At 42.5% G+C, this 22,472-nt stretch overlaps 1 protein-coding gene across 1 annotated transcript in view; it reads right to left on the reverse strand.

Moving 5' to 3' along the window:
* The window catches only part of LOC124789310 (vacuolar protein sorting-associated protein 8 homolog), a 219,150-nt gene that overhangs the window by 194,332 nt on the left and 2,346 nt on the right, over window positions 1–22,472 (reverse strand). Inside the window, exons 3-4 of the mRNA XM_047256624.1 lie at window positions 22,009–22,194; window positions 11,198–11,491 (exon numbers count right to left, since the gene is read on the reverse strand). Coding sequence (XP_047112580.1) covers window positions 11,198–11,491; window positions 22,009–22,194 — 480 coding nt within the window. The remainder of the gene's footprint in view (window positions 1–11,197; window positions 11,492–22,008; window positions 22,195–22,472) is intronic.

A 22,472-nucleotide genomic window follows, 5' to 3' on the forward strand; every position in this document is an offset into this window, starting at 1 on the left:
AGAAAATAAACTAAGACTTTTTCTTTGCCATTGTTGTTGTTGTGGTCTTCAGTCCTGAGACTGGTTTGATGCAGCTCTCCATGCTACTCTATCCTGTGCAAGCTTCTTCATCTCCCAGTACCTACTGCAACCTACATCCTTCTGAATCTGCTTAGTGTATTCGTCTCTTGGTCTCCCTCTACGATTTTTAACCTCCACGGTGCCCTCCAATGCTAAATTTGTGATCCCTCGATGCCTCAAAACATGTCCTACCAACCGATCCCTTCTTCTAGTCAAGTTGTGCCACAAACTCCTCTTCTCCCCAATCCTACTCAATACCTCCTCATTAGTTACGTGATCTACCTACCTTATCTTCAGCATTCTTCTGTAGCACCACATTTCGAAAGCTTCTATTCTCTTCTTGTCCAAACTAGTTATCGTCCATGTTTCACTTCCATACATGGCTACACTCCATACAAATACTTTCAGAAACGACTTCCTGACACTTAAATCTATACTCGATGTTAACAAGTTTCTCTTCTTGAGAAACGCTTTCCTTACCATTGCCAGTCTACATTTTATATCCTCTCTGCTTCGACCATCATCGGTTATTTTACTCCCTAAATAGCAAAACTCCTTTACTACTTTAAGTGTCTCATTTCCTAATCTAATTCCCTCAGCATCACCTGACTTAATTTAACTACATTCCATAATCCTCGTTTTGCTTTTGTTGATGTTCATCTTATATCCTCCTTTCAAGACACTGTCCATTCCGTTCAACTGCTCTTCCAAGTCCTTTGCTGTCTCTGACAGAATTACAATGTCATCAGCAAACCTCAGTTTTTATTTCTTCTCCATGCATTTTAATTCCAACTCCGAACTTTTCTTTTGTTTCCTTTACTGCTTGCTCAATATACAGATTGAATAACATCGGGGAAAGGCTACAACCCTGTCTCCCTCCTTTCCCAACCACTGCTTCCCTTTCATGCCCCTCGACTCTTATAACTGCCATCTGGTTTCTGTACAAGTTGTAAATAGCCTTTCGCTCCCTGTATTTTACCCCTGCCACCTTCAGAATTTGAAAGAGAGTATTCCAGTTAACATTGTCAAAAGCTTTCTCTAAGTCTACAAATGCTAGAAACGTAGGTTTGCCTTTTCTTAATCTTTCTTCTAAGATAAGTCATAAGGTCAGTATTGCCTCACGTGTTCCAACATTTCTACGGAATCCAAACTGATCTTCCCCGAGGTCGGCTTCTACCAGTTTTTCCATTCGTCTGTAAAGAATTCGCGTTAGTATTTTGCAGCTGTGACTTATTAAACTGATAGTTCGGTAATTTTCACATCTGTCAACACCTGCTTTCTTTGGGATTGGAATTATTATATTCTTCTTGAAGTCTGAGGGTATTTCGCCTGTCTCATACATCGTGCTCACCAGATGGTAGAGTTTTGTCATGACTGGCTCTCCCGAGGCCATCAGTAATTCTAATGGAATGTTGCCTACTCCCGGGGCCTTGTTTCGACTCAGGTCTTTGCCATTAATAAATCCTATAATCATTGCTAGTTCCTTGTTTCTGACACTATAGTCAGAATATTTGTGACAAGCACAGTCTCTCTATAATATCACTCTCACTGTTCAAGTGATAAACTGCACAGCAGACAGCACTCAAAATTTAGGCACTGACATGTAAATAAAAACAACCACCCATGACAAGAGTGTCCCAGAATAATAATTGCTTCTCATTATCCATATGCATGCCACTTATCCATTCAGTACTAACATAAACCCAGTTATTCCATGGATGGAAATTGACTGTGTTATGAAACAAATCACACTGGTGAGAAGGCAAAACGCATCATTTGTGCCTTGCAACTATTGTTTATTATTACAATGGAGGAAGTAAATAAGGAGTACACAAGTTGTGTATGAAGTATCTGTATGCGAAATTTTTTCAGGCTATCTATTCTTTCACCTTTTCTTTAGTTTTTCCAGATATCAGAGGGAATTATCTCCAGTCCACATATAAAATCCCTTTGTGGAGAAGACAGGTGTGGGATAAAGAAGCAACCAAGTAAGTGGTAGCTGTGTATTGTTCTTCATTCAGAGGAGTTACTGATTTAAAACAAACCTGCAGACATAAAAATCTACTTAATTGTTCTGGGTAAATTGAAACAGCTTTTTCCTCAGAAAACTCAAACACAGCACTATGAAACAAAAGACAATTTCAGCAATAGCAACACTAATGGCAGTCCTACATCATTGCATTGTTTGCACACACAGATTTGTGAAATCTGAAGTGCAGAATACTTCTGGCTTCTGACCTAAAGAGTTTAAGAGCCAAGGGAAAGTAAACAAACAGCAACTGGAGGGAACAGGAGACTTCAAGTTTGAACAAGAGCACACTGCTGGAATATGATTACATGGTGCAAGTACGTTGAAGGCAGGCTGCAAATTACCTATTCTGACACTAATGGAGTCCATCACACTAAGGTGACATAATCCAGGATGGAATAATTACAATATTATGAAAAGGAAAAATTGCTAATCATCATACAGAGGAGATGCTGAGTTGCAGGCGGGCACAACAGATGGACTGCTAAACATGGAAGCTTTCAGCCAAAAGACTTTCTTCTAACAGACACATTCACAACTATCACACATGTGACTGTTGTCTCTGCCCCCTGAGGCCAGACTGTGAGCACATGATGGGAAAAGAAATCTGGGTGGTGGGGGCAAAGAGGAGGCTAGGGTGTGGATGGGGAGGAACAGTAGCGTAGGGGTGTGTGATGGTAAAGTGAAACTCCCACAAGGAGCACTTCACCCAAATCACCCACATTGATTCTACCAGCGTGTGTAGTTGCTTGCAGTGGGCCTCAGTGGCTGGAGACAGTGGTCAAGTGTGATTGCATGTGTGTGTGTGTGTGTGTGTGTGTGTGTGTGTGTGTGTGTGTGTGTGTGATCTTCTTTAGAAGAAGGCCTTTTGGTCAAAAGCTTACATGTTTAGCAGTCTGCTTGTTGTGCTTGCCTGCAACTCAACATCTCCTCTACACGGCGAGTAGCCTCTATCCTTTCATAATACTGTCATTATTCTATTATGGATTCTCCATTCTTTGATTATGTCTAACAGCTTTTCTTCCATCCCACAACCCAATGCTACTTTCCTTTGTTACTACTCTTTAACACATTACTTTACTTGGTGTTTATCCTTTCTCTCTCTTGTTTCCTGTGATTTACCTGCCGTCTTTCTAATTGAAATACACAAACAGTCTTTATGAGCCTCACTGCATCAACCATCTTGTCTGCATACAGCACACAGCTACATGACAATGCTGATTGTTGGTGCAGCATCTCATGAGCCACATTACTCCCACTGATATAATTAATCGTCAGCCTTCAAACTGGTCATTCTTCCTGCCTCACTCTCACATATTTTTGTACATTATTTTCCATATCTTCCTATGCCATAAAACCTTTTTGCACCTCTTACTTCCAACTCCCCCTCCCCTCCCCTCCTGCTCGCTTCTTCTCCTCTCTTATTCTAGTATGCGTATACTAACTTCACTGAATCCAATCATATCTGTTGTCCTCCATTTTCATATATATCTGTCCACCTGTCTGCATCCCAGATTATGGTCCTTTTATTTATTTTTCTTTCTGACCTCATCGTGCTTCCACATAATTTTCAGCTTGTTTTTGCCTTTCACTATTGGCCCTAATCTCTATGACATCATCTTGTTTACACATACTTCACTTGTTCATCCACTCCTACTCAATCCCTGCTCCCAACCCCTTGACTCATAGCTCATATCTCTGTAACAGACCTAGATGCAAGGCCTGTCGCATATGTCGTCCTACTATCACCTACTCCAGTCCACTCACGAGCACCACCTATCCCATCAAAAACATGGTTATCTGTGACTGTGACCAAGAGACAGCTGGTCCACCCAGTTGCCCAGCATGTTGCCCAACACAACGTTCTTCACTTCAGTGATTGCTTCACAGCCTGCACTATCTGGATCCTTCCTACCAACACCAGCTTTTCTTAACTGCATAGGTGGGAACTCTCCCTGCAATATATCCAACGTTCCCATAACCCCCCTAGTCTCAACCTTCATTAGTCCCTGTCCTTCACCCACCTATCCCCTCCCTGCTCCTACTCCAGCACTACACAGTCTTCTATTCCTTTACTCCACCAACTTCCCAACAGTCTCCTTTTTCACCCTCCTCTCCTTATCTACATCTCCCCCATCTCCCACAAGTAGCCCTTTACCTCACCACCCAGATTGCATCTCGTATCATGCGCAGTTGCTTATAGTGAGGCCTCAGTGGCCAGAGAAGGTGGTTGTTTTCACTTGTGGTGTGTGTGTTTTAAAAATGGAATCTTGCAACTGCTAATAACCACAAAAACGGCTTATACAGCATAAATGGTATCTTGACAGTGGATAACTAGCCTATAACAGCTGGAGGAGAGTTGAATAATAGAGCTTGATCAGTCAATTTTACCTCTGATGTAAGTAACTTGAGAGGATCCTGTACACACTGCATATTCAGATATACGTGCAAACAGATAATTTATTCCAGTTATCTTTTGAATGAATCTGGTTGCTTAGAAGGCTGTTGTATGCATCTAACCACTCATTAAATCTCAAACAGGTATAACATGTCCCATTTTAATGCCTACCTTGCTTGTGATGTATTCATAATAACAGAAAATGTTATATAACTGATGGAAAAAGGGAAAGAAAGATAAATTTACTCCCATTATTTATTTAGTTTTCATCACATTTGCATATAATCATCAATGGTGACTAGTTTCAAATGCTTGAGTTCATTTTTAAACCACTGCATATAGCATAAGGTACAATACAGTCAGAGCAGCTTTGATGATACTCATTCAAACTACTTACGAATTTGTTCAGGTAAATCAGCAGTGATAGCATACAAATTATTGGCATTCATATACCCCATAACAATAAACATTTATTAACAGATACATGTTGATATTAAGAAGCAACACCTTCAGACTTACAAATTGCAATAAATTACCTTGAGAATGATGTGTGTGTATTTGCAAAGATGTTCTCACTGTCTACTCTTATAAAACTTTGACAAAAACAAAACAACTGCTGACTCTGAAACAAAAATGCCTATGGTGGCTGGCCAATGCACTCACTGATAGCTATGAAATACAGTAGTTAACTTCTATTTGCTACATCAGTCACTTAGAGAAAAGCGGAGCATCATACAAAAATCTTGACCTCTGTGGCTGGAGCATGCTCTTCTGTTAGGTTGTGTATCTGTTTTGGATAGTAGTGTTCTTCTGTCAAGTTGTGTTTCAGTTTTGTATGGTATTACTTGAATTTGAGATGGAGGCCAGTTTTGAGGCACAATAGTAGGCAGCATCCTGGAAATAGGAGCATCAGTTTTACCCTGTCTATTGAGACAGTAATAGTCTTATCGTTTAGTACAATATGCAGTGTTCATTCCCCTCTTTCAATCACCTTATGTGGGCCTGTGTATATATCTTGTTAGAGGGTTTGACAACATCCGTATGTAACATAACATACATGCATGTTTGCACACTGTGATACACAAAGGTACATGCCAGTCCATGTCTGGAGGCTTGAAGTGGGCAACAAACACATGCAGAGTGGCTCCTCAGAAAACAAATGAATTCCGATGGGTCATGGTCTGGTAGCTATGCAAATCTCAGATCAATGAATTTGCCGGCCAGTCAAAGTGTTTTGCCATATAACAAGCTTCACTGATGATGAGCTTAAGTCCATTTTGTAATTAGTGCAAAGGCTAGTTAAGACCACTGTTAATCAGTCATCCAAGCAGGTGGCATGGCACATTAATGCAGCATTTAAAGAACATTGCCATTGTTCAACCACACCATTGTTCACAGGGTGGTAGTTGGTTGTTCGTTGATGGAGAGCACTGCAGGATTTGCTGAGCTGATTAATTAACTCTGACTCGAATTGTCTGCCACAGTTCATATTACTACAAAGCAGACAACCAAGGTGAGACACCCAATTTGAAATGAAGGCAAAGGCTAGTGTCTGCATTGGTATGTTAACTGGTATAGCCTCCAGCCAATGGGTAAAGTGATCAGTTGCACTCAACAGATAATGTTGACCGCATTAGAAGGAGGAGGTAGATGCACGTCACCAATGTGCACATGCGTAAAGTGCATTGTAGTGTCTGTAAATTCTACAATGGGCATAGGTGCATGACAGGCTGTTTTACTGTAGTGACACTGAAGGCACAAACGAACCCATTCATGATGATTCTTTTGCAAACCAGGCTAGGCAAAACATTTTGACACCAGGAAAGTTGATGCTCCAATGGCAGGCTGGCATAGGCTGTGAATGCTGTCGAAATCACGTCTGTGGAAACTGCAAAGCGAAAATGGGCAACACTATTCACTGGAAATATCACAATACTGTTTCATATCGGAATCAGGAATGTTGACAAGTTGTAATTAAAAGCTTCATAATACAATGTGCAGTGACTTTTGGAGTTGCATATCAGATTCCTGTGTCTTCGTAGGCTGAATGATATTAATAACATTTTTCACTCTGTCAACCTGTAACAGGCTTATTGGTGACCAATTCATTTATACCATGAATGTAGTGGATATTACTGCTGAACTGAGCAATAAATTCCAGATGGATGTACTGCCACAGTGAATATTTCTTGTTGTTCTGTCTGAAGGCATACATACGCAGATTGTTAGTAAATATCTTAAATTCTATTGCCTCCAACTGTGACCAAAAGTACTTTATTTCTCTGTACACAGACATAAGTTCACGATCATAAGCACTCATTTTCATTGAGAAGCAGAAAGCTTATGTGAAAACAAGGGAAGTGGTTGACAAATGCTATCAATTTGCTGCTGCAATGCTGCACCAACAACTGTCTGACTGGCATCAACTACTAATAAGAGTGGTGCATCCAATGCAGGGTGTGACAGGAATGCAGAATTTGCTAGGCTTTGCTTTGCTGCATTAAAAGCAGAGCTCATCTCATCTGTCCAGTGGGAGAGACATCTTGAGCCCAGTAACTGCTGAAGTTAGCATCCGCAAAAAATGACATAGCTCCTTTATGGTTTCCGACTGTGGAATCTTCATGATGGCTTCCACTTTCTCTGGTAGTGGCAATGCCTACAGGCGAAATTAGATGGCCAAAAAAAGGTTATCTGAGGTTTGCTGAAAATGACATTGTGTTCTTCTAAGTGTTTGAAAAGGTCCACCAGGTGTTGCTGATGCTGCTCTGCTGTGGCCAAATAGATGAGGATGTCATCCAAATATAAAAATCAGAATAACAGTCTGTGCAGCACAGAGTCAATGAACCGCTGCAATGACTGAGTGGCTTTGCACAAACCAATGTCATATAAAGACTTTTGAATCAACCAAATGAAGTTATTATAGCAGTCTTCAGAATGTCTTCATTTGCCACAGGAATTTCCATACAAGCCTTTTCATAGTCCAGTATGCTAAACACCGTTGCACCACTGAGAGCATAATTGTAGCTCCTTAATAGGGACACTGCATATATCTGGAATTGCCCTAACATTCAGTGCATAGTAATCGCCACACGGGTGCCACGTGGCACCCTTTTTGTGTACAGGATCCAGGGGTGAAGACCAAGGACTACAAGAAGGGTGAATAACACCTTCCCTGAGCACTGACTTATCTCTGTCTTTGCAATCATGAGCTAAATGTCTAAGATGGCATGAAATTGGTGGACTATTGGTAGTCTTGATAATATGTACAGCTTTGTGACTTATGTCTCTTGCCACATCAGGTGGTTGTGTTACCGATGGATACTGGTCGAGCAACTCTGTTTCCCTGCTTTCTGCCATCAGAACTAGCTTAGCCCTGTGAATCACTGCATTGCACTAGAATCCAGCAATAGAAGGTCCTGTCACATTGTCCGCAAGCCACGCATTTGCTGCATCAGACAACTGATGATAATAAGCCACGAAGTCAGTTCCAATTATAGGCTCTGTGACACCCATAACAATAAAACTCCAGATGAGGACATGATGCAGCCCCAAGTCAAACTAAACATGTCCCTTGCCTATTGGTGTGTTGTTAGTGACAGAAAGGAATTCTACAGTTGGTGACCAGCAACTATACAGAAAAGTCTGTGGGGAAAATGCACAAATCTGAGCCCATATCCAAAAGGAATTTCTGTCCAGTCTTCCAGTCACTAGCATAGGGGCACAGAGTGTGTCCAGCAATTGAATGCAGCTATGTTCGACTGCTGATGCTGTTTGGGTAGGTGCAAGCTGAAGTGAATTTGTGCAATTGATCCCCAAAGTCCTGATGATACCATATTGTAGTTGGATGATCTGTGCCACTCAGAACTGATGAGTTCATTCTGGAACTACTGCCTGATCTGTTGTGGTAACGACCTCTAACCTTGATTTAACTGTGTCGAGCCACCAGTTCACCCATTTGACTAGACACAACGTCTACTTTGACAGACTATTGCAATCTGCTAACATCACTGCTGATGACGCACTGTTGTACCCTGCAGTATTGATTGATGGAAGCATACTGCATCCTGAATCCTGTCAGCCAAATCTGCGACAGCTGTCAGATGCTTCTACAGCTTTAATCTGAGATGGGAGACAGCTAAACCAGAGAGTACAAAGTAATGTGTTGGATACAGTTCCTACACCGACTTTAATACACAGGTGCCTTACGACTGCTTCCTGTCTCCAATATCTTCTTGTCTTAACACTTGATGCTCATGATCCTCTCATTATGCACACATTTGGCGAATCAATGACGTCTTCAGTTATCGTATGAATCTTCTACAGGAGCTGCTGTGATTACTTCAATTTCAGCCATATACTGATGGTCAAGCTGACTGACCACTAGAGTAAACTTCATAGAATCCATGGTTATTACTGCACAAAGAAAACTATCTCCCACCTGGACAAACCAGTGCCCTGGATTGGGAGGCCAGATTGGCAGTAATCGCACAGCAAGTCTTAACACTGTCCGACCTTCAGTACCTACAGTCTTGGAATTTAGAAATTGAAAACTTCTGTTGTCAGTCACAATAGTTTGTATAATTCTTCTAGTATCTGTAGACTGATCATGTAAGGGTTGCCAATTTTGGAGCAGCTATGGCAATAAGCATCTGAAATACTTATGCTTGTGTTCAAGTAAATCAGCTGTGACAGCATACAAATTAATGGTGCTTGTATAACTCTTAACAACAAACGTTTATTAAATGATACATAAAGCAACATTAGAGACAAGAAGAAACATCTTCAGACTTCTCTAGGCACAATGTGTGTATTTGCAAAAAAGTTCTCAGTGTCTACTCTCATGGAGCATTGGTAAACAAAACAAAACCATCACTGGTTCCAAAACATGAGTGCCTCTGTTAACTAGCCCATGAACTCACTGACAGCTACGAACTACATTAGGTGACTTATTCATTACAATATTATTAAAGGTATAAAACACAAAATGTTAAAACACACAAATAGTTTTCCAGTGTAGGAAAGTGTACCTATCTAATTTAATTAAATAGTCACTTAAAATTAGTTAAAGTTGAGCACGAGAGAACAGGCATTTAGGTACTGGCACAATGAATAATGTTTACAAGTAGTTGAACACAAACAACCATTTTACTGAATCAATTAAACTACTACAAGGAGCAATGAAAAAAACTCAAGAATGAATAGTTCTTTGTGATTTCTGAAACCAAGATGCACACTACTGATACAACACCTAATATGTTGAACACTAAATAAAAGATTGGTGTCATGAAGCATGGCAAGAATAGTGCCCTCAGCAGTGATTTTCCCATAAAATAAACTCTCTAGACACAGTCCAAAATGAGCTCGGTGACACACACTAAAGTCATTAACTCATCACTTGCTGCTCACCAGCACTAACACAAATATGCAGACATGAGACATGAAATAAAATTTTTTGTGGGGGAAATGGTCAGGGCAAATCTCAATGGAATGAGACCCAGTCTTCACACGAGAGTACTGGCTGTGAAAGGCAGAAGCTCAAATCTTGGCTAGAGCCCATGTGGGCACATACAATTGCCGGTGGGGGAGAGCAACTTGGGGTGCAATGCACTGCTTTACTGAATTGCAGGTGTACAGATGGTGTGGCATGAGCGAGTCTGAATACTTTTGCAACTAGCATTTAAGAATCCATTCGGTGTTGTGTACAGCACTACTTGAAATACAAAGTCTGCAGCCATGTGGCATGTCCTTCACAGCACGTCCGCAGGACTGAACTCCAGTTTCGTTGCTCAAAGAGAACTGAGAGTATGGATAGCTAGCTATGTTTAAAGCTATTACCTGGATTCCACTAGCTAATGACCTCGATAGATGGGTGTCTGATTGCATGGCAGAACAGAGAGCTTTGGATGGAAGTAGTCAGAGATGACAAATAAATAACCTCCCTGCATTAGCAGATGGTTATATGTCAACTAGATGTGTAAAAAACGGGGCCAGACAGCTAAAACCAATATGCGGTGAAGGGCATCAAGACCAGCATTCTGTAAGCACAGATTAGAGTAGTGTAATACACTGGTTATGACATACCTGCATCTCTGATATTTGACTGTAACATATTCCAATTGAACATTCAAAAGACTTGTTCGTACAATAGGTCAACTTAACAAATGTGGCTAGGAGAACTTGACAGGTGCCCTCAACTGTTTACTACGCATTTATACATCCTGTCATCATACCTCACCAGTCTACATTTATAGCAAATAGTACCTCAAAATTTCATATTGAGATTCCCAAATAATTTAACCACTTGCTTTCAGAACTTTGACTAGGTCTATTAACTGGCAGAAAAATTTAGATATAAAAAAAGTAAAAGAGGCTGAAGGAGTTAGGGAAAGTAGGTACATAAAATCTTGATCAGGAGGTACCAAAGCTATAACTAGAGCACAAGGAATCACCAAACACACACACACACACACACACAGAACACACACACACACACACACACACACACACACACACACACACACACACACACAGAGAGAGAGAGAGAGAGAGAGAGAGAGAGAGAGAGAGAGAGAGAGTTGCTCCTCTTTTGTCTCACTCTCACAATATCTGTGCACAACTTTTTAATTTCTTTAGTATTTTAAATGTTAACTTCTACACAAAAGATTCATATACAGTATGTGAATAACTATCAGTACTGTTTTCCAAAATACCTTAACATGCAAAACAGCTGTCCCCGGTGGATGTGCATCTGCCATAGTTCTAAGAAGTTTTCCATTCAGAATGTCATACATGAGGATCAGTCCTCGGGCAAAGCCAACCAGAAGACGGGAACAGTCATGATTGAATCCTAAGCTGGAAACAGATCCCTGCTCTTGGTCTGTTGAACCGAGACACCACCGCAAGCGCTGTGAGGCATCGAAGACGAGCACCAGTCCATGAGATGTCCCCACAGCAATCATTGTCGTGGCAGCCATGGCTGTGGGCAATCCAGCATTTGATCGCTCCTGTGGGGAAAATACAAACTTGTGATGATGTTACAAAATAAGAGGATTCTTAGTGAGATTCTCGTAATATAACTCTGTTAAAGGCTATGAAAGACAAATAATCTCAATCACTTCAGGTGAAACCAAACTGATGTTTCTTTATATTTTGACTAAAGTTCAGTCTTGATCACACCATTTATGTTTCAATGACATAGGTAACCGGTTTCGGTTATTTTTACATAACCATCATCAGACCTGTGGATTAATTTTAGGAAATACTAGAAACCAATCTTTAAATAAAATGAAAGTGTCTAATGATGTCAAAATTTAACAAGATAAAATAAAATTAATTACACCCATGGCTCCCTTAAGATGGTAGGCGGAGCCCTCCTTGGCTGCTACGAAGTCAACTGATGGTTACGAGCGCTGAGCATGAGCTTAAATATGTAGAGGCTCCGCCTACTTCCTGTCACACTACTTCACAACTGCCAATCAGCGTTCATAATATGACGCCATCGTCAAAGTATAAAAGTAGGAAATACACTAATAACATAAAATTGATTCATTTAAAATGTCTGATTAACAGATAGTTAGTATGTGTACAGCTTATTTATATTTTAGATAAAAACAGTAAACTACGATGTGTAATAGTTGTGCCCTCTATGGGCAATCTTAATACTATTACAGTGTCAGTTACATCAAAGATATGAAAGTCCTTGGAGTTGTGGTATATATCAATTATACCGAATCGCCTACATCACAATTGCATCTTTGTTGGATGTTGCAGAATCGTCTTACTTTAACTGTAGTTTTCATAGCAATATTCTTTATAGCAGTAGGGTAGCAGCCAAGAGTATGTTCTGCATTATGTATGTCTGAATAACTGATGAGACCGCTGATTAAATTTTTAGAACTCATCGATCTAATAGTTTTTATAATAATCAATGTCAATTTAATAAAATTTTTTTATATGTTGTACAGAGTATTTTACATACATAGCTTTTGCCATGGGTATAACTAGTCTAAACATAAATGGTGTGATCAAGACTGAACTTTAGTCAAAATATAATAATCTATTGATCACTGTATTCCAAAAAATGTTTACCAAAAATGATATTTCTTTCTTTTTAACTTTCGCATTAACCACCTGTAAAGGTTCAAGATGCTGTATTCACTATTGATGACAAAGTGGAATATGCATCTTTATTGAAGAAGCTATGAATTGAAAGAATATTTATTTAGCAGAATTCCTAAAAACTTAGTGCTGACATTACCTACCATACATAAAAAAATCTTAATGCTGCAGAGTCTATGTTCTAATAAGAGGTTACATTTTTCAACATTGAAAATGGTCTGGAGAATTGACTGAGTGGAGTGCGACATAAGGCATATTTGGAAAGTAAGGATAATTTACATAGTTATCAATGTTGTACCTCCTGAACTGTCATTTGACCTGGGGTGGAAGCAAAATAATAATGACTTTGAAAATAGTAAATGCGGGTATGATATCCCTCATTTAAAAGCACAGTGAGAGATAGCTGAATATGTGGTGAAGGTATTGCTTTGTCAAGGACTGGATGAGAATGGGAGCATTGGTTGTGACTGCTTCACTGTGGAGACGTGTTTGTTTGTTGTCACAGGAAGAGACTGCTGCAAGAGAAATATGATTCTGGACTAGCCAAGAAGGATACTGTCTGGTTGTAAAGGTTCTAACATTAGTACATCCAAGAAACTCACGGTCCACATGGTACACAGATGTCACAATGGGGGAACTGTATGTGCATTTGATACTGACAAGAGCTATAATGAAACTATGTCAGCAGTTAGATAAACAGGAACATAGCTCAAATGGCTCTGAGAGCTATGGGACTTAACATCTGAGGTCATCAGCCCCCTAGAACTTAGAACTAATTAAACCTTACTAACCTAAGGACATCACACACATCCATGCCCGAAGCAGGATTCGAACCTGCAATCATAGTGGTTGTGTGGTTCCAGATTGAAGCGCTTAGAACCGCTCTGCCAATCCGGCTGGCCAGGAATGTAGTATGTTCAGTTAAGAAGGATTGGTTGAAATGTATATCACCTCTAAAATACAAATAATTATGAACAAAATGTGGAAACATCCCCAGGCTGTGGCTAAACTATGTCTCCACAGTATCGTTTCTTCCAGGAGTCCCAGCTCTGCAAGGTTCACAGAAGAGCTTCTGTGAAGTTTGGAAGGTGTGAGACGAGGTACTGGCAGAATTGAAGCAGTGGGGGGTGGGTCGTGAGTCTTGCTTGCGTAGTTCATATGGTAGAGCACTTGCCTGCGAAAGGCAAAGGTCCTGAGTTCGACTCGGCACACAGTTTCAATCTGCCAGGAAGTTTCAACAGAATGTGGTTGACTAAAGGATCACGCAATTGGTGGTGCATTTGGTGTCATATGTGTCAGGAAAATGTAGTGTTCCAGTACAGGAAAACCACGAGAATGTAGTATGGTGGTTTTCTGGAAACTGTCTTGAGCAGCTATCATGGCAGCCCACATGTAATGGAGATACCTTAGACCTTCTAGCTACAAACAGGCTGGACCTTATCAACAATGTCAATTCAGAAACGGGGATTAGCAATCATGATGTACTACAGCAGTTATGATTACGAAAGATAATAAATTGGTCAAGAATGCTAGGAGAGTGTTTCTGCTAGATAGAGCAGATAAGCAGTTATTAGCATCACACTTAGACTGTGAATTGGCATCACTTACATCCAATAAGATAGGAATTCTGGGCAACATTTAAGCTGATTGTAAATCGTGGTCTGGAGAGTTATGTGCCCAGTAAGTGGGTAAAAGAGGCAAAAGAACTACCATGGTTTAATAATGAAATTCAGAGGATGCTGAGGCTGTTGCACTCTCAGCTCAAAAGAGAATGCACAAATGATGACAAGAAAAGGTTAGTAGAGATTCGTGTGTCTATGAAAAGATCTAAGAGCGAACCATAAAACAACTACCACTGTCCCATCTTATCAAAAGGTCTGGCAGAGTACCCTAGGAAATTTTGGTTGGTTGGTTAGTTGGTTATAGAAGGGACCAAACTACGCGGTCATCAGTCCCTCCGACCTTATATTAACTAAAACCGATAAAATACTACGTTAAAAGAGGGAACTACAATATCCATAAAATGATAAACTATTAACAGGGAAGGAAGAAAAAGGACAAGAAGAGGTGAAGGAAAGAAAGTGACTAATGACAGGGGCATGAAGGAAGAAGCACAGGAGACAAGAGAGATGCTGAAGACATAACAGACCCCATAAGGAAAGGAATGGGAAGGCAGAGAGCCGGGGGGAACCACCAAGCCCAGTTGAACCCAATCCAGTTTGGGCGAAGGGGGGAGCAAGAGGGCCTGCCGCCCCCTCCACTCACCGATAAGGTGGAAGGTCCCTCCCTTAAATAAAGCAATAAAAACCCTCATCACGAATAAAATGTAAAACGAGATCCACCGTTGAGGCATTGTCAGCCAACACCAGGAGCAGTGAGTCTGGAAAGCTAAAAGTCCGTCGCAGGGTGGCGAAGTTGGGGCAGTCCAATAAGATGTGAACCACAGTCAACATTGATCCACGACGACAGTGAGGGGGGTCCCCATGACGAAGGAGATAACCGTGAGTCAACCGAGTATGGCCAATGCGGAGCCGCCATAGGATGACAGAGGCCTTACGAGAGGCTCAGAAGGAAGACCGCCACGGAGTTGTAGAATCCTTAATCGTCCTGAGCTTTTTCAGTGAAGAAAGTGTGTGCCCTTCTGCATCCAAAAGGCCCAGAACCTGACGACATAATGCCGAGCCAAGGTCTATTTCCGGAATGCCAATAACAAGAGATGACCTCGTAGTAGCTAATTTAGCCAGTCGATTGGCAAGTTCATTGCCAGGAATCCCAACATGGCGTGGGGTCCAAATGAAAACCACCGAGCATCCATGTTGAGCAAGGAGAGAAAGGGAGTCCTGGATAGCGGTGACCAACGGGTGGTGAGGGAAGCACTGGCCGATAGCGTGCAAACTGCTCAATGAGTCACTACAGATAGTGAAGGATAGTCCTGAGCAGGAGCGGATATGGTCCAGTGCATGCAAGATGGCTACCAATTCTGCAGTAAAAACACTATAGCCATCGGGTAAGGAACGAAGTTCTTTGTGTCGCGCAGAGGTGCAAGCAAAACCAGTGCGGCCAGAAACCATGGAACCATCAGTATACATCACCTCTGAACCCTGGAATGAACAGAGGAGGCAGCAGAATTGGTGGCGAAGAGCCATCGGAGGGACAGAATCCTTTGAATTGATTGAGAGATCAAGACAGAGCTCTGGCCGAGAGACGCGCCAAGGAGGGGTATGTGCGTGAGCGGAGAAGAGAGGCGGTAAAGGGAATTGCTGGAGTTCAGAAAACAGCAACTGAATGCGGACAGCCATGGTAAGCTCACATCGTTGCCACCGCTGCGGCAGGGTGATCTCCGTGTCTGGATAAAGGAGACCATAATTAGGGTGCTCTGGGGTGCATCGAATGCGGAGCGCACAAGATATCAGCTGTTGTTGGCGCAAAACTCGCAGTGGTGGAATCCCTGCCTCTGCGAGTAGCCTAAGTATGGGGCTAGTCTGGAAGGCACCAGTCGCAAGTCTGACCCCACAGTGGTGGATGGGGTCTAGGATCTGCAGCGTCGAAGGTGATACAAACCATAGACAGGACTTCCATAATCTAAACAAGACTGGATCAACGCTTGATACAGTCTCAGGAGAACAGAGCGGTCTGCACCCCAGGTGGTATTGCACAGACACCTAAGAACATTGAGCACCCATTACAGAGGAAGCAAGGTAGATAAAAAAATTTTAAGCATACAAAGAGGGGGACACTGTCGGCCCAACAGCTGATACCAGACCATTAATGGCTACGAGAAAGAAAGGGACTCTCAACACGGAACCCTGTGGAACCCCATTTTCTTGCCGATGGGAGTGCTGTAGCAGCAGCCAATGTGGACCCAAAGAGTGACAAGAAAGGAAGTTACGGATAAAAATGGGCAGAGCGCCAGGAAGACCCCATTTGTGAAGGATGGTGAGGATGTGGTGGTGCCAGGTGGTGTTATAGGCTTTATGCAGATCAAAGAAGACTGCAAGGAGGTGTTGCCAATGGGCAAAAGCTGACTGGATAGCAGATTCCAGGTGCACCAAGTTATCCACCGTAGAGTGGCCACAGTGAAAACCACTTTGAGTCAATGACAAAACGTCGCGGGATTCAAGGATCCAAAACAGCCGCCGACTCACCATGCATCCAAGGAGCTTGCAGAGGGTGTTAGTAAGGCTAATTGGATGGTAGCTATCCAACTGAAGAAGCGGCTTCAACAACGGAACAACAATGCTTTCCTGCCACTGGGTACGAAAGACTCCCTCATGCCACAGATGGTTGAAGAGGGTCAGTATACGATGGTGGCCAGCCACCGATAAGTGTTGGAGCATTTGGTTACGTATCCGATTCGATCCAGGAGCCGTGTCAGGACAAAGGGCAAAGGAACTGGCAAATTCCCACTCGCTGAATGGAGCATTACATGGCTCCGAGCAGCAAGAAACAAAAGACAGAGGCAGTCGTTTAGAGTGCTTTTTCAGGAGAAGGAACGTGGGCAGATACTGAGCCGATGCCGAAGCTTGAGCAAAGTTTTGAGCGAAATTTTCTGCTACAAAGTCTGGATTGCCTTTCAGGGGGGTGCTGGGAAGAGGAGCCCTGGGAGGGAGTTTCAGTACCGGTGGCCGCCGAAGGAGAGGAGCACTTCTCCGGTGGGGGAGGGGGAGCAGCACCCGAAGGGGTGGGTATAGGTACTGACAGGGAGGGGGAGAGGGAGGAGACTGAAGGCATGGGGTGAATGGGATGGGGCTGGGAAGAGGATGGGGTAGGAGGGGGAATGGATGTAACGGAAGCAAAAGTAGAAGACAGACACGGGATGGAGCCGGTCATACTTTTGACGAGCCTCAGTGTAGGTGAGCCGTTCTAAGGTTTTGTAATCTTGAATCCCCCTTTCTTTTACAAACACCGGGCATACAAGCGAATGTGGAGAATGCTGTCCATGACAATTTACACACACTGGTGCGGGAGCACAGGCAGTCCCCTCATGGAGAGGGAGGCCCACAGTCACCGCAGATGGGATCAGTGGAGCAGCGGGAAGACATGTGTCCAAACCGTAAGCATTTAAAACATCTCATCGGTGGTGGAATATAAGGTTTTACATCACAGCGATACACCATTACCTTGACTTTCCCTGGGAGGACATCCCCCTCGATGGCCAGGATAAAGGCGCCCATAGCAGTGTGACTGTTTGGAAGGCCTCGCTGCACACGGCGGATAAAACGAACCCCTCGCCGCTCGACGTTAGCACGGAGCTCCTCGTCAGTTTGGAGAATAATGCCCTGCACCGAGTTCAAAGATTGGTGGGGTGTGACAGACTGGGATGCCACCGAGATGATCACAAGCACGCAGGGCATCAGATTGGGCAGCAGATGTCTATGAGCAAAGCACTGGACCACATTTTACTCATGGATTCCACTTTGCCATACTTATCTTCAATTGTCTCCATGAAAAACAAAGGCTTGGTCATGGCAAAACTTCTGCCATCCGTCCTGGTGCAAACCAGGTACCAAGGGAAAGGTTTCAACCCAAGCCGGTGAGCTTGATCGTCCTCCCAGGGGGTGGCCAGGGAAGGGAAGGCCAAAGGATCAGGAAAAGGAGCGTCACGTCTGCTACCACTCTTAGAGACGGCCACAGAATGGCCAGGATGTTGAAGCTTTTGTTGCTTCATGTGAAAGGCATCTGCCCTAGTACAACCCACTCTGACAGGGACTCGCCCCGTGGGCGCCACCCAGCCACAGCAAGGGCCGTCTGGCATGGCAGCCATTGCCGGGAGTTCTGGTGCCCCAAAGTGATGAGCATCGACTCCTGGGCATACACGAGGCGTTAACAGCTCAGGTACTACCAGTGTGATCCCTGTGGCTTCAGGGGGCTCAGCCAAATGGGTACTTAACAGCCCCACCACATGGACTGGCTACTGTGCTGGTGACCAAGCAGGAGGGGGGCCAGGGTGCAAAGGGAAAGGAGAGGGGAGGGGAGGGGAGGGGAGGGAGAGAGGAACCTGCACCATGGAAGCTAGGTAGGGAGTTCATCCCCAAATGGCTCACACTGAATGGAAAATTTTGGGAATGGAGGCCAAACCCCAAGAGGACCAAAAACGCCAAAAAGGAGATGGAAACAACAAACTAAACAATAGCACAGACCAAAACAAAGCCAGGAGGATAGCCAGGCTGACAAAGAAGTCCACGAAGAGGGAAAAGAGGGGGCAGGGACAAAAAGAGTAAGGATAGGGAGGGAGAGGAACAGGGATGGTAATGCAGCCTGGAAAGGAAAGGAGACTGCAATAGCTCGGGGCCCCGTGTGCGCCACACATGGACCGGCTAAAGGACTGTGGGCCCCCTGGAGGGGGAGGAAACTTTGGTCTTATGTAAAATTGCTAAGTGGGTCTAAGGTTCTATTCAGACCTCGCTGACCAGTCTGGTGTGGCAGTTAAAGATAGCAAAATGAAAGCCGAAGTTTTAAATTTCATGTTCAAGAAATATTTCACGCAGTAGAATCATACAAACATACCATCACTTGACCATCAGACAAACTCCCATGTGAATGACATAGTACAGTAACAAGCATCCCTGGCATCGAGAGACAATTGAAAGATCTGAAAGCAAATATATCACCTGGTCCGGATGGAATCCCAGTTCAATTTTATGAAGAGTACTCTACAGCACTGGCCCCTTACCTAGCTTGCATCTATCACTAACGTCTCACCCAGTGCTAAGTCCGAAGTAACTGGAAAAAAGTGCACGAGACTCCAGTATATAAGAAGGGCAAAAGAACAGACCCGCAAATTTACATACCAATATCCTTAACTTCTATTTGCTGCAGGATCCTTGAACATATTCTGTTTGAATAGAATAAACTTTCTTGAGACTGAGAAGCTTACGGCCACAAATCAGCATGGTTTTACACAGCATTGCTCGCTCTAAACTCAGCTTGCCCTTTTCACACAATATAGTGTGAACTATGGATGTTTAGATTTCCAGAAAGCGTTTCACATGGTGTCGCATTGCATGCTGTTAATGAAGGTATGAGAATATGGAATAAGTTCATAGATAGGTCAGTGGCTTGACGACTTCTTACATAATAGAATCCAGTATGTTGTTCTTGATGGTGAGCATTCATCAGAGACAAGGGAATTGTCAGGAGTGAACCAGGGAAGTGTGATAGGACTGCTGATGCTGCTCTCTATACACACAAATGATTTGGCGGACAGGGTGGGCAGCAAACTGCAGTTTTTTGCTGATGATGCTGTGGTGTATGGTAAGGTGTCATAGTTGAGTGACTGCAGGAAGATACAAGATGATTTAGACGAAATTTCCTCTGGGTGTGATGAATGGCGGCTAGCCCTGAATGTGGAAAAAGTGAAGTTGATGTGGATGAGTAGGAAGATCAAACCTGTAATGTTTGGATACAGCATTACTACTGCCCTGCTTGACACAGTCACATCGGTCAAATATATGGGCATAATGCAGCAAAGTGATACGAGACGGAATTAGCATGTGAGAACTGTGGTAGGGAAGGCGAATAGTTGACTTCAGTTTAATGGGAGAATTTTAAGGAGGAGTGGTTCACCTGTAAAGGAGACTGCACATAGGATGTTGGTGCAACCTGTTCTTGAGTACTGCTTGAGTGTTTGGGATCTGTGCGAGGTCGGATTGAAGGATGACATCGAAGCAATTAAGAGACCTGTTACCATATCGGTGTAGATGTAGGTGGTGTTCAAAAGCATAGCAAGGTACACAATGATGAGCTAGATGTTAGTAATGGGACAGAAACAGAGGACAGATGTGGAGGAACTAATTGGTATCTTCAGTGCAGCAAGGGAGACTGCATACAATTTGATGGAGACGTCTGTCAACAAACACAGACAATCTTTCTTCTGGAGCATTGTAACCAGCTGTGATGGGGTGACCAATAGGGATACTAGTATAGTTGGTTTTATGGAACTCTGGTGGCAGGTGCACTTAGAAGAGATTGCAAATGTATGGAGAGAGACAGATCCAGGTGACCTAATGTTTTCAAGAACAGTTACAGGTAAGGCTGCATTTCTCAAATACAACAGTGATGTTTGTCAGTGGAGATGCCTGAATACCGATGGACAAGCTGTCACTGCATTTGCTGACAATATTTGTGGTGCACATTTTTGGAGGAATATTAAAGTCGGATTGATTTTAAGGTTATGAGAGTTATGATATAGAGGTTACTGGGATGGGATTTAGGAATGTAAGGTGATGACATTTGGATATGAGGTACTCGTGGAGATTGACAGCTGGTGAAAAGGGCTGGATTGCAGTTGGAAGTTTAAGACAAGGTTCACAGTGTATTTTAGCGAAATACTTCCACTGAGAGGAATGAGTTAAGCAGAAGGTGTAATTGACAAGTTCAGCATAAATGAATCTGGATTTGAGGCTAATTATGAGGCTTTACAAGAGGATGGAGCCTTCTGTCAGTATTAGGTTTCTGAAAAAGACGTTAATAACAGTACTTGAAGTCTGGAGAATGTTTTTGGGCAGTAGAGTGGGGATTGGAAAATTCTGTTAAAAACTGAAATGATTTTGCAAAAGCAGGAGACGCATTTCAGAGTGTGGTTACATGGGGCTAAAGTTGTGAGTGTTAAGACTAATTGAACTGAAAAGGGTGATGCCCTTTGTGAAAGGGAGGATGGTATCCATAAATGGTAAATCCATTAGGAGGGATACACAGTAACAGGATTTCAGGTTGAGTACGTGGGACAATATGTCTGCCAAGATAAAAGCAACTTTTCTGAACGAGCAGAAGTAGAATAAGCGATGACTTAAGGTAAGACTGGATGGAGAAAAAAGGTAATAGTAAAAAAAGCAATCAAATTGCACAAAGCACATGCACAACAAAATATTTTTCGAGAAAGGAATGGATCTCTGAATTTGGCCAATTAAAAGGCTACCACAGAGGGAAACAGGGGGCACAATGGCACATATGTCCCTAGTATTTCTATAGATTCATCAGCTGAAGGGGTAGTAGATATAAGATAGCTTGAAAGGAGGGATAGATGGACTCTGAATTTGAGAAGTTATCAGGAGAAAAAAAAATATCAACATTAAATGAAGCAACAAGTTTACTGTTACCAGTAAATAAAAAGTGAATGGTAACAGTAAAGTTGTTGTTTCATTTAATGTCAATAACAGTCACAGTAAAGTCTAACCTAAAATGTTTGTATTTAAAGAAAATAAACTTTCCTCAATTTCAAAAGCTGAAACTTATGATTGTGTGAAACATACAAAGCAATAATAAAATGATAATGGCTAGTGTCTCTGATGTAAAAAGATTTCTTTCTGAAATCAAGAAAAATATTTACTGATAAGTTTTTCCATAAATTCATAAGCATAAGAACTAAATGTTAATCAGTAGATATATTACAAAACACACATACACAGGCAGAAACAAGCTGAGTGGATATTCCCTTCAATATCACATGCCGCAATATGGAACCTGTTCTCTGTGTATTTGGCGCAGTTCCACTCCAAGTGTTTGTTTTCGTCTGTCGGCGTTCTGACGAACTGCGGCTTACACTGCCCACACTACCCAAGGACAAAGTCTCACTGCCTTCAAACGTCCCCTACAGAAGAAAAATAAAAGTAAAATACTATACTGTAATAATTCTTGATGAACAATTTTCAGCAAATATATGAAGGCCTACACTGAAGATGCAAAAAAAAAAAAAAAAAAGAGAGACTATTTAGAAACAGGGAGAGATATATATATTACAGAGACTAATTCTGCAAACAACTGTAGGTTTTAAAAACAAAGGATCAATGCCTATCTTCTCCCATTACTGACAAACATGCAGTTCTTCTGTATAGTCACTTCCTGTGCCTAGTGCCCAGTTATCTACAT

This window comes from Schistocerca piceifrons, chromosome 3 (assembly GCF_021461385.2).
Source record: "Schistocerca piceifrons isolate TAMUIC-IGC-003096 chromosome 3, iqSchPice1.1, whole genome shotgun sequence".
Taxonomy (NCBI): Eukaryota; Metazoa; Arthropoda; class Insecta; order Orthoptera; family Acrididae; genus Schistocerca; species Schistocerca piceifrons.